Source organism: Mixophyes fleayi, chromosome 2 (assembly GCF_038048845.1).
Source record: "Mixophyes fleayi isolate aMixFle1 chromosome 2, aMixFle1.hap1, whole genome shotgun sequence".
Classification (NCBI taxonomy): Eukaryota; Metazoa; Chordata; class Amphibia; order Anura; family Limnodynastidae; genus Mixophyes; species Mixophyes fleayi.
In genome coordinates, this window is record NC_134403.1 from 296,940,635 (window position 1) to 296,953,587 (window position 12,953).

Consider the following 12,953-nt stretch of genomic DNA (forward strand, 5'->3'; position numbering starts at 1 on the left):
TGATTGAGCAACTTCCACTTCTTTATTTGTCTGAGAGGCATGTTGGTGTCAGTAGCTGAGGGGGAGTGCGGACATTGGATTGCTATTTGGAGGCTTCTGGGGTACCTGTTTAGTAAGTTAGCTCTCAATTTAAAAACACATATGTATGGCCCAAATATATGGGACTCTCATTGTTTAGAGTTAGGACCACCCTATTAGCAAAAGCACCGTGGAGTGGCGGGTGGCTTTAACATACATTTGCAAATGTGTGCAACTAAGACTTTTGCATTTTTATCTACAGTAGAAATGGCAGATCTGTTTCTGGCTATAGCAGTGTGCTGGGGGAATTTGTCTGTGTGTTTGTTCCTTTCAGGATAACCCCACCCTTTCAATCACCTGCTATAGCCTATAAATTGATTGAGCAACATCCACTTCTTTATGTCACATTTCATTATAAGCTCAAATATCATTTTGTAGCCCTCAATATTTCTGACTATCATTCAGCAGATAGTATACTGCAGCACCACACATAAAGTATGATGAATTCTTACATGTGACAACTTCTCAATGTACAGTAGTCGCACCATCATTGTCACCGATAGGAAAAGTTCCTCAGTGTGTTACATTTTATATTTCAAAGCAGCATTAAACTTAGTGTACTCACTGTGCCTGCACCTCTGACACTATGAACCTTATTTATTGCTATTCTGCTACCTACCCCGCACCTCTTACAATGTAAGCTGATATGGGCAGGGCCATGTCTACCTTTGGCTTCATGCCATTGTATGTCATTTGTTTGTGTCATGATTCCCTTAGTGTAAAGCACTGCCTAATATGTCAGCACTTTATAAATAAAAGATAAAACATTTTAAATGGTGCTATGTGCAAAAAAATGTTGTAACCCAAAGCAACCGGTCAAAAGTCACAGCCTGTAGTTTTTCTGGTGCAGTTTAGACAATGAAATCAATTGTTTCCTTGGTTGCTAGAGGTTATAGCAGGCCTGGCAAACCTGTGGCTCTCCAGGTGTTGTGAAACTGCAAGTCCCAGCATGCCCTGACAATTATTGGGTGGCTATCTATTGGCAAAGCATGCTGGGGCTTGTAGCTTCACAACACTTGAGAACCACAGGTTGGCCAGGCCTGAGTATTAGCACATGTGTGTACATAGCACCATTTCACAAAAAAAGCCCTAATAATTTTATATATGCCATCAAATCAATCAATGTTATTATACAATTTCAGACTGTAAGACTGCAAGTTGTAATTAAAGGGACTCCAAAAACATTTTTAATAGTAGATCAATGTATAGAATAATCTAGAGTGCTTTAAACTGTATAAACCTAAGGCATACAGAACTAAAATATCAGACTATAATAAAAAATATTGTCTAAAACCACTAGCGTAAATAAGACCACCTTCATGATATGTAATAACTTAAAAATAAATATAACAATATACCAAGTATAACAATAAATAAAATATATCACATAATATATTATATCAGATATAACAATTTATAAAGTAGGACAGAGGAAATAAAAACAAAGGCTTGGAGAAGTTATAATATACGTTAATAACAACTGTTAATTCAAACTTGGTTTAAAAATTATGTTAGATCACCAGATATACATATCAATAAGGGAGCTGGATTATGTTATGTATGCTCTATGTGCTTTAGTGTTTTCTATTACAGGCGCTCAGGGCCATCTTAACAACATTATGGGCCCCCGGGCAAAGCAGTGCAGCGGGGCCCATAGATATAGATATAGATATATAGAGATAGAGATAGATAGATGTACCTGCTCAGTGACCCTTGAAGGTTTTTTTTGCAGGTTTTTTTCTTTTGCAGGATTATTTATTCTCATTAAGAGCCGTGCCTATGGGGCCTCCTTGCCCGTGGGGCCCCCGGGCAGCTGCCCATCGTGTCCAATGGAAAAGATGGCCCTGCAGGCGCTGCAGATTATGCTATACATTGATCTTTTGTTTTGCACACACACTCTGATAATGAGAAATATCTATGGGATCTATTTATCAAAGGGAGATAAGCTCTAAATCCTGCAAAAGCGGAAGTTTACACAGGATTTAGGGCTTCTCACTATTTACCAAAGTCCTCGGCCAGTGAAGACTATTGCCGATTATCGTGGGCATTAGCCATCTGTTATGCTTTCCAATGCAAAGCTATGCCTAACACCATCTCAGGATGGCGTTAGCGGGATGTGTCCCCAGAAAAAATGCTTTAATTATTCAAAAACATTTTTTTCCTATTTTGTTTTTCCTTTTTGAACTTTGTTTTTGTAGAATGTGGCCTTCCAGTACAAGTTGCAGCAGTTAAAACATTGATTGAAATGCTTTGAAATCAAAGTAAGATTAGGCCTCCACCCTGATCAAAAGAAAATGAACACAGTAATTCTTCAGTAACACCAAATAAAGACGCACATAATATTATCTTGCCTTTTGATTGAGAGGCAGTTTTAATAATCCTCTGTGCTCTGAAAGCTAGCAAATAGAATACATTTTTTGGTTAGCCAATAAAGGTATCACTCCTATAATACTTTTGTCTTTTTTGACACAAAAGTATTTAACATCACATAATCCAATAAAAGATAAGTACACCCTAGGGTGAAAGTTAATTTATTTGAAATGCTTAATGAATGCATTCCTTCTAATTAGAAGAAACTAACTAGCTAAAAAAAAAAGTGTTCCTACTTATGTGAACAGTGCTCAAAAACGTATTAAGCTGAATACAGATGTAGTAGTGAAGATACATTATATCCAGAATATTTTAGTATTTTGTGCATTTTAATGTATTAACTATTGTAGCCATTGTTAAAGCTTTAACACTTGTTATTTTAAAGGACCAAAGTATTAATTTTAAGTTAGCCTATCTTGCAATATTTCAATTCATTAAAGGAAAAATGAAAAAAAAAATTGAAAACAAGGCTACATGTGGTGATCGTTGAAAACATCTCTATGTTTTGGTGCATTTTTCTAGAATTCACATACCTCAAATATATATGTCTGTATTTTGTTCTATGTCGCTGGTAGATCTGGGGGTTTTCAATGGTTAATGCTCATTGACATTAGTTGACAATAAAAGTTGAAAGCTGAGAGCGCTAGTTCATATTAAACAGGAACCACATACCAGATCTTTTCATGTGTCACACAGACAAGGTTCCGTGAAATCAATTTCAAATGCAGACCAAGCTTAAAACCCCACTATATTTCCTGGTAAGCCTTGTGGCAGCTTCCTCATGCAGTAAGCCCTGAGGGACAGCAAAATGATTACTTTTAGAAAATGCTAAATTTAAGTAATTTACCTTGTTGGTAGATGTAATAACGTTTAAAATTAACAACATTTGTCTCTTAAAGGGCACACAACTCATATACAAATATTTATGGTAGTCCGTGTAAGTATTAATACAGTTGTGTTCTCAGGCAACAGACTGGATAAGCTCACCCCTGCTGGCACTCAGGTAAAGAATGCAGATTACAGATTCCAACTGCACTTTATATACCATGCTCTAAATTACTATCATTTATTTATATGGCGCCACCATATTATGCAGCCCTGTACAAAAAATATATTTGTCATGCACATCAGTCCCTGTTCCATGGAGCTTACAATCTAAATTCCCTAAAATACACGCACACTAGGGTCAAGTTTTATCATCAGCCAATTAACCTTCCGGTATATTTCTGGAGTGCTGGAGGAAAACAGTACAGCCATAAAAACTTGCGCAGGACATACAAGCTCCATACAGAAAAGGCCCTGTTCGGGAATTGAACTCATGACCACAAGGCAGTGAAGAAGCAATCCTAACCACTGTGCCACGCAGATATTTTCTAAAAACTGAGCAAAGAACTGTGAATACATCAATCCACCTTGCGAGCGTGACTTTGAAAACTGCACATGTGCTCTTTAGTAAGCATGAAAGAAAGGAAAAAACGGTGTCAGAGTAAGAGATTAGGTTACACTCTCTTGGGAACAAACAGAAACTAAATGTTTCCAGGACACAGACACTTTTGTTGCAGAGGCAGTCGTATAAATGTGCCCCAATGGATCGATTTTGCAAAGTGTACACTTATGCTTTGTGTTAAAATGTGCTGTTGAAAAAAACAAAAACAAAAAACAAAAAAGCATGTCCATGTGAGGTTTCTGTCCTCTTTACTTGGAAGCCGGTAAGTGTAATAGCAACAAATAGTATGCTAAAGAAGTAGGGGTTATTTTCGGTGGTAACTTTTTGTTTCTTCATTATGCACATGTTAAAACAATTTAATTGAAAAACAGCTGGCAGAATATCACTTGTGATAAACGCTCCTGAGTAACAAGACCACAGAGGTTGAACCCATTTTTGCCTCACTCGTGTGAATAGTTAAACATTTAACAAGTCATGGGAACACAATGGGAGTGATCATTGAAAGGGGGAAATACAACCAAACCTTAACATATTTAAAACTATTGCAGTGTTTCACAATATTCTATTAGCTACTTCCATCACTTTATTTTTGAAAAAAAAAAAAGTTATTTTGCCTGTGTCACTTACCTCATAATCCCAGTAGCTCAGTTGCTATGTCTAACCAGTTGTTATACATCAGATGATTTATGCCAGCTGTCAGGATAATTAACCAGATATATATAGCAAAAGTGAGGTTGATATATAGCAGATAAACTATATACACTAAATAACTTCTATTATTTGCAAAAGTTTAACAGATTACTAAAACTTGTCCAAAATAGATGACCTAATTGAAAGTCTTAAACATTCACAGCATGGTATTAAGTGTAAGGACGTTTTTTGAACCTCAGTCACAGGGAATCATCATCATTTATTTATTTATATATATAGCGCCACTAACTCCATACCGCTGTACAGAGAACTCATTCACATCAGTCCCTGCCCTATTGGAGCTTACAGTCTAAATTCCCTAACAAACACACACACAGACCGAGAGACATTAAGGGCTATTTAATATCATCATCATCATCATCACCATTTATTTATATAGCGCCACTGATTCCGCAGCGCTGTACAGAGAACTCATTCACATCAGTCCCTGGCCAATGGGGCTTACAATCTAAATCTCCTAACACACACACACACACACAGACCGAGAGACACTAAGGGCTATTTAATAGCAGCCAATTAACCTACCAGTATGTTTTTGGAGTGTGGGAGGAATATCCTTTTAAACTATTTAGTCTACCAAAGATATTTTTTTTCTTGGGCATTTACATAGATAAGGGTTCTCTTTTCAAAGTATAGAGGATAAAAAAAAAATATTTTTAATTTATATATGCTGTACTAGTTATGCTGTACTTATTTCAGCACACAGTAACTTTCCCTTTAATTCCCAATTATTTCAGCCCTCTAAAAATTAATATTAAATGTAACTAGGATTTCAATGATGACATCATCTGTTTCCACTTTACCCATCTGCAGCACAGTGGCGTAGTGGTTAGCATGTCTGCCTCACAGCACTGGGGTCATGAGTTCAATTCCCGACCATGGCCATATCTGTGTGGAGTTTGTATGTTCTCCCTGTGTTTGCGTGGGTTTCCTCCGGGTGCTCCGGTTTCCTCCCACACTCCAAAAACATACTGGTAGGTTAATTGGCTGCAATAAAAAAAAAAAAAAAAAAAAAAATTGACCCTAGTCTCTCTCTCTGTCTGTCTGTCTGTGTGTGAGTGCGTGTCTATAGTAGGGAATTTAGACTGTAAGCTCCAATGGGGCAGGGACTGATGTGAATGAGTTCTCTGTACAGCGCTGCGGAATTAGTGGCGCTATATAAATAAATGATGATGATGATGATGATGCTTCTGCATTGGCTAAGCCAAGCCTGACATTCTCTTGTACAGCGACACATAATATTAATATAAACACTCAAGCAGAAAGAGCAGCTTAATATTCATTAATGTAGCTTTATCCAAATTACAGCAATGCCTAAACAATCAATGAAACAAAGTAAAGGCATGACATTTAACAAAAAGTTTAAGATACTGTACAGATTAAGCCATCTCTTATGTTTATTCTCCATACTATTGTTATACACAATTATACACATCATACATTATAGATGTTATCATTATATATGTAAATATTATTCGTTTAGATCCAAAATATGATGCATTGATCTCAGTGTGCTCAAGTAACCGCCATATAAATATACATTATTGTTGTTCTTTAAGTGAGGCAAATTAGGCTGTGTTATGGCTCAGTTGTTTTATTTCAACTTGTTCAGGAGTTGGATCTTTGTTGACAATTTATTAATAATATATAATGGTAATTGAGCTTTTTATTTAACTCATTAATAAATATAAATTTCTAAAACGAAATTTGTTTAATCACTGTTGCATTCCAGCTACAAATGCAGTGGTAAAACATAGAGACTTAGGGGTATATTTACTAAACTGCATGTTTGAAAAAGTGGAGATGTTGCCTATAGCAACCAATCAGATTATAGTTATCATTCATTTAGTACATCCTACAAAATGACAGCTAGACTCTGATTGGTTATTATATGCGACATTTCCACTTTTTCAAACCCGCAGTTTAGTAAATATACCCCTTAGTTAATGATCTGATGCAAGCAGCACAAATCAGACAATTCTTTTCATTATTCTAATTAGCACTAAACTGATCAAAGGTTATATCTGAGTGATTGTTAAATGCTACCTCCATTTATATTTTTATTATTAACATAAAATTTTAATAAATATCCTAGAAAGATTTAAGCAGAGCTCCAGTCTCCTCACTACGGTTTAATTTTAAACATGAGAGATGATGCTGACTGTAAGAATCCCCTGGCTTGACTAATCAGTGGACTGTCCAGTGCTGTATCTAGTGCAATTAGTGGCGTTTTGTCAACGGGATCTAACCATATTCCTTCAGATGGTGTTACCTGGGGATGTTGGGTACACTGGGGGTGGTCACTGTGCTAACTTAGTGGGGTCCTGGAAATGGGCTCCTGTAGTGTTACTAGTTGGGGAATGAGAAGGATTTTGGGAAAAAGCTGCATGGAGACTGGAAATCTCCTTTAACAAATGTCATGTAGTCTGTAAATCTAACATAAACAGTTATTTGTTTGTATTAGTGTTTTCCTTAACGAAAAAAAAAATATTTCTAAAATTGTCAGAGCATTAGTCACTTCTCACACACATGCAAGTATTCAAAAGCTACAGTGAATACTTTGAGTGACGTGCAGCTTTCAGTGAGAACTAATGAGGACTTCTTTTTCAGTATTCCTTTGTTCAAGAATCCGATCCTGCTGTCAGTCTATATACATTTCCCTGTGACTTGATGTTAAATAGGCATGTACAATAAACAATTCTTCAATGTGAGCTTCAGTAAGGTACCAACTCTTGCTCTTCAATCTTGTCAAAATGGAGAAAAGCTCTGATTATTAACAAGAGATTATGTACTCCTACATACGTCTAGTTGAACATGATTGATTCAGGGTCTTGATTAGCCATTTGAGCCATGTGCCTTAAAACATCCTTTTTCGTTATAATACCCAGAAGCCTCCTGTAGAAAAGAGCCAGGAAAAAAAACATAGATCATTAGAAAACAGTTCACTAGATTCTATTTTACTACGCACGTGGCCCCAGTAAATCACACAAAATCTGTCTCTGTTCGTCAATAAAACAGTGAGAAACGAGAAGAAAAAGACATGATGTGTTATTTCTTAATTTCCATTTGGTTTCTACAAAACCGAGCAGATGTGGTGTTAAAATGACTGAACACATTAGAAGCTGAGCAGTCTTAGAATCAACACTTTTACATGGCAGGCGGCATTTTCTGTAAACTTCTGAAGAGAGCAGGTTTTTTTTTTTTAATTAAGATAAAGCCCAAGGGATGCGACAGAGTGGGATATTTCACAAAAACATTGTAGGTGTTCATATTTTGTAAAATAATTGTGCTTGAGCATTAAGGGAGCCATGATTCCCTTTTAGAAAAGAAAAAAAAGAAACTTTAGCAGGTTGCTTACCGCCACGAAGATTTCTGCATTTTAAGAAATTTATGAAAAATGTTAAAATTACTAAATAAAAAAACTACCAAGGTGTTATTCTACGGGGCATATTCAATTGTTGGCGGTTTCCACCGCGGAAAAGGTATTACCGTTATTACGGTAATATTACTAAGCCAGATTCCCTGAACCACGAGCTGAAATCCAGCGAGAAAAGTACCGTAATAACGGTATTTACGTGCACTATTACCGTAATGATGGTAATAGTGCGCGCGCCGCATTACTTTAGGCAGTAACGCCAACAATTGAATATGCCCCTACTAATGAGAAATGTATTATCCCCCATTTGTTTTATAAAGTGTAGTATTATATTTGTCACATGATGTTATTGCTTGGAGATTGTTTTTAACAGGTAGACCTGTCTTTAGAGATTGATGGAAACAATAACCCATTAGGCAGCAAAATTGTGCCACAATGCATCAAAATAGTTTCAGAAATATATGTGTAACCTTTGAACTTTCCTTTACATTGCTGTAGTGTTTTTTCTTCTTTAATCATCTTGAGAATCTCTACAGCAAACTGTCAGGATGTGCTGGAACTTGTAGTTCCACAACAGCTGGCAGGGCCACAGGTTGCCTACCTCTCTTTACAGCACATACTGTATGTTTTAAGTTAAACTCTGTTAAACTTTAAAAATAGCTTGGTTAGATAGATAGTGTACCGTTAGACATTATTGGGACCGTAGGGCACCCACATTACTGAGTTTAGACTATTCTAAGGGGCATTACCGCGAAAAGTGCGCGTTCTTGCCAGTCTTATGGTACCGCAATAACGCGGATTTTCGTCCGCAACCCTATGGGCTGCGAACGAAAATCCACGTTATTGCGGTAACGTGGATTAAGTTTGCGGCCCGTTCCGGCGCGATCCCGCGAACCGGAACCCTAATTGAATATGCCCCTAAGAGTTTACATACACATTCATTTAGAAACAAGGCCAATGCTAATCCTTTAAATAAAGCTATTGGGTTGTAGGTTTTAAAGAAATCTGCCTACAAATAAATAGTTACCATCAGTTTTCAGGAACCAAGTGCCCATAAAGAAGAAATGCTGCATTTATTTGTTAATAAAAATAAGATTGTGCTTAAGAGGAGAGTATTTTTTTTATACCTCCAATAGTTGTGGCCATTTACCTCTTATGTATGAAAGGTGGATTCTATTATACTCTTCTCTAATACTACAAATGGCTTTGGAAACTAACCAGGCGATAGCTGTATACAGGGCTGCTATATGTCAGATGCTGCGTATTGCTTCACTTTGAATTTTATTTAATAAAATGCAAATACAGAGCTATGCTGGTTTGTCTAATAAGAAGTTTCAGTGATTGTAGTTGAAAGTGAGTGGAAATCCTAAAGTTGTGGCTGGAAAAGGCGTCTAATTGCTCCATGTGTATCATGCATTTCTATGGCGATAGATAAAAAGAAATAAAAACAAATACATAAACAATTTTTTCTTCTGAATGTTACACTGTAAAGCAAAATTAAAATGAAAATAGTACTCCCCTAACAATTGGCTTTTACTTTAGGTTCTTGAATCGGTTTGCATTCAAAGGTAAAATTAACCACTCCTCACCGCCCTATAATCCCCATGCGGGATAGCCAAGCTTTTGGTCCAGGAGTTTTCTATGATAGATTTTCCAGTTGGGATATAGGTTCCTGTCTGACTTTGCTAAATAAGGCCAATGGCTCCCCCTAGTGGAACACTAAAAGTAGATCCCTTCATACACCTCCCTCCCCCCATACAATCATATCGAGTCAAGATTTTATTAATGCCTTATAGTTCTTTAAAATACACTTTCCGTGACTCCTGAAACTTGGGGATATATTTAGTAAACGGCGGGTTTAAAAATTGGAGATGTTGCCTATAGCAACCAATCAGATTCTAGCTGTAATTTTGTAGAATGCACTAAATAAATGACAACTGGAATCTGATTGGTTGCTATAGGCAACATCTCCACTTTTCCAAACCCCCAGTTTAGTAAATCTAGCCCTTGGTCTGTTTTGTTAGTTTACCTGTTTGAATACATGGTTGGTCGTGATTACTTTGACCACTGAAAAATAAAGAATTAAAAAAAAATAAAAAAAAATTAAAGAGTACTAAAAGAGCCAAGATAAAGCACTAACATACTAGGTTTTTCATATGATCTGCCTAAACCACTTCTACCTGTACTTTACTAGAAGTAATGCCTATGGTGATCATATGCTTATTTATTTAACATGATTAACGACTATTATGCAAAATGGAAGGATGTTGTGCAACATCTTAAAGCTTTGTGGTTTTAACCTATGTATTATACCGGACCTATGATTAGTGGCATAAAGGGTGGGCTGAGCTGGTGGAGACAGCTGCAGATTAACAGAAGCACCTCAACAACTCCTCTCCCTTAACAGCCCCAACCTACTTGAACCTTCAGAAGTGATAACATTGGCTGCCTTGACATTTCCACTAGGTCTCAGACCTGCCATCAGGCTCGGGTACTGTGTTCCTCTTCCTGTACTAAAATGAACTGAGAGGGCTAGAGTGTAGAAGCGGGTAAGTACATAGCAATTAGGAAATGACTAGCCACTAAAGTGTACCTTTGGGTGCAATGTGAAAAAAATGTTTATCAAATGCAGTTTGTATGTCTGTGTGGGTAATAGGGAGGACGCTTTCTAACTTTGCCTTGGGTGAAATAACACACTGAACCAACCAGGGCCTAACAGAATATTAGTGGGCCATATAGCCCACTCTATGTTCATTCACCACTGCTACATATTTACTATGTTTATTCAAGTTAATAGTAGCAATACTATTACAGATTTGTGTGAAAGAAGATAAATCCAAGCAAACAGCTGTTTCACATGGTCACAGCCAGAGTAGCTGACTAGAAAATTTTAGCCCAGGAGGACGGGGCGAGGCGAGACTCAGCTCTGCAGTCTGTTAAGAACATTTTAGAGGAAAAAAAAATGCAGGTGGTCAAATGACCTAGCCCAAGGTAGCCCACAATGGGACTGGTCCAGGGGACAGATGACCCCCAGCCCAGCCAGCCCCTGGTCACAGACACATTTTTTCAAAGCGAAGAGTGATATACAGACACCCTCCAGACCTCTAATAGTGCAGGTAATGGTGAACAGGCATTGGTGTATGCATACTTAACCACATTTCCGGAATGTCTGAGAGACTCCCAAATTCCAGGCCCTTCTCCCAGACTCCCTGGAGAGCAGGCCAACCTCCCACATTCTACCCACTTCCTAACAAAGTGGGTGGGACTGGGGACCTCAATGACATGATTCAATTCATTGTGGCCCTGCCCCTGTGGCACGATAATGTGATTGCAGCATTTAAACATGAGTGGGATCAAAACATTGCAATTTTCTTATGATTCCTAGTATCAACTCAGGAAGAGGCAAAAGATAGAGAAAAAAACAAGTGTCTTTATTAAGGCAGAGTTACTCAGGAAATCAAAAATGTAAACAATTGGAAACAGAGATTCGGTTCATGGAATTTGCAGGTTTCAAGTAGAAATAACAGGTATACTCTGATACACAAATAGGAACAGGTGCAGTGAATGGCAGGATTAGTTCACAGAAGTAACAGGTTCCAAGGAATAACTCAGATGACAATGTCCAGTTCAAATGCAAGAACAAGGAGACAGAGTTACCCAATTGCCAAGAGACAAGAGGCACCAGATGAGGGGAACAGGTATCAGACTTCCAGATTGCTAGGAGAAATGAGGCACAAGGCACCAGATGAAGGAGTCAGGAATCAGGATTCCAGATAGCAAGGAGGCACAAGGCACCGGAAGAAGGAGGCAGGTATCATAAAGAACAAGGCAGGGTCAAATACCAGGCAAAGTGTCCATCCAGGTAACAATATGTGTAGACGGGGTCACAGGCAAAGGTCAATCCAGGCAGCAATCAGGGATAGTCAGGTCACAGGCAGAGGTCAAACCGAAGACACAAACTGGAGCAGGTAAATCACAATGATAACAGACAGCCAGGAACAAACCATAAACTGCAAGGAACACTGACTGAGGCAGGTATACAAAGCTGTGGAACAGGTGTAGGCACTAATCAGGGAAGTAGATGAACGCCTGCAGGCGAGGTGGAATGTTCAAGGGTAAAACAGCAGAATCTCTGGTGGTATTAAGGTACTGCAGCCAAGATAAAGGCAGAGTCCTAACAGATTTGGTAAAAAGAAGAGAGAGTGCTACTACTCCAAATAGGAAGGTGGAGGAGGAATGAAAGGAGTAAGAAATACCACCAACACATCTTATAAGAGTGGAAAGTACAGTATTTATTAGTGCAGCATATTTCATTCATGTCAGGATTTCTAATATGAAGGCCCCTGAGAGAGCATAAGTGGAACAAAGTGGTTTATTAGTAATACAGGTACACAGGTAAGATTGCAATAAATGGTGTGGTAACTAGTACAGCAGGGTATGGCAGTTATAACATAGATAACTCGGAAAGCCGTAGATACAGAGAATGGTCAATATTATGGTTCAAAGAGTCAGTGTTGAGAAGCCGCAGTGGTCAGGATACCTGGATAACTCAAGAAGCACGAGGCACCAGATGAGACATGGGTGTCGGGACTAAGGAGACACGAGGCACCAGAAGCATCATGGATGTCAGAACTCAGGTTACTCAGATGACACGAGGCACAGGAGGAGTCACAGATATCTAGACTCCGGTTATTCAGGAGACACGAAGCAACGGTGGAGTCATGGATGTCAGGACTCAGGTTACACAGGAGGCACGAAGCACAGGTAAGCAGACAGCCAGGAGACTGGATCAGACTCAGTGGTGTAACTACTGCAGATATGGGAGCCAGATAGCTGGATGGCTGCTACAGACTTTAGAAGCTGGATTACTAGGGGAGCAATACATTGCAGACACAGTAAAACAGAAGAGTCAAAGAAGCCACGAAGCAAAGCGAGACGGTCCACCACGATACCAGGGAGAAGCAGGTGCGG

The 12,953-nt window shown here is 38.3% G+C and overlaps 1 protein-coding gene across 1 annotated transcript in view; it reads right to left on the minus strand.

Moving 5' to 3' along the window:
- Nucleotides 1–5,878: 5,878 nt before the first annotated feature.
- The window catches only part of CLCN4 (chloride voltage-gated channel 4), a 57,412-nt gene continuing 50,337 nt past the window's right edge, over nucleotides 5,879–12,953 (minus strand). Inside the window, exon 13 of the mRNA XM_075196453.1 lies at nucleotides 5,879–7,501. Within this exon, the coding sequence (XP_075052554.1) occupies nucleotides 7,411–7,501 (91 nt within the window). The 3' untranslated portion in view covers nucleotides 5,879–7,410. The remainder of the gene's footprint in view (nucleotides 7,502–12,953) is intronic.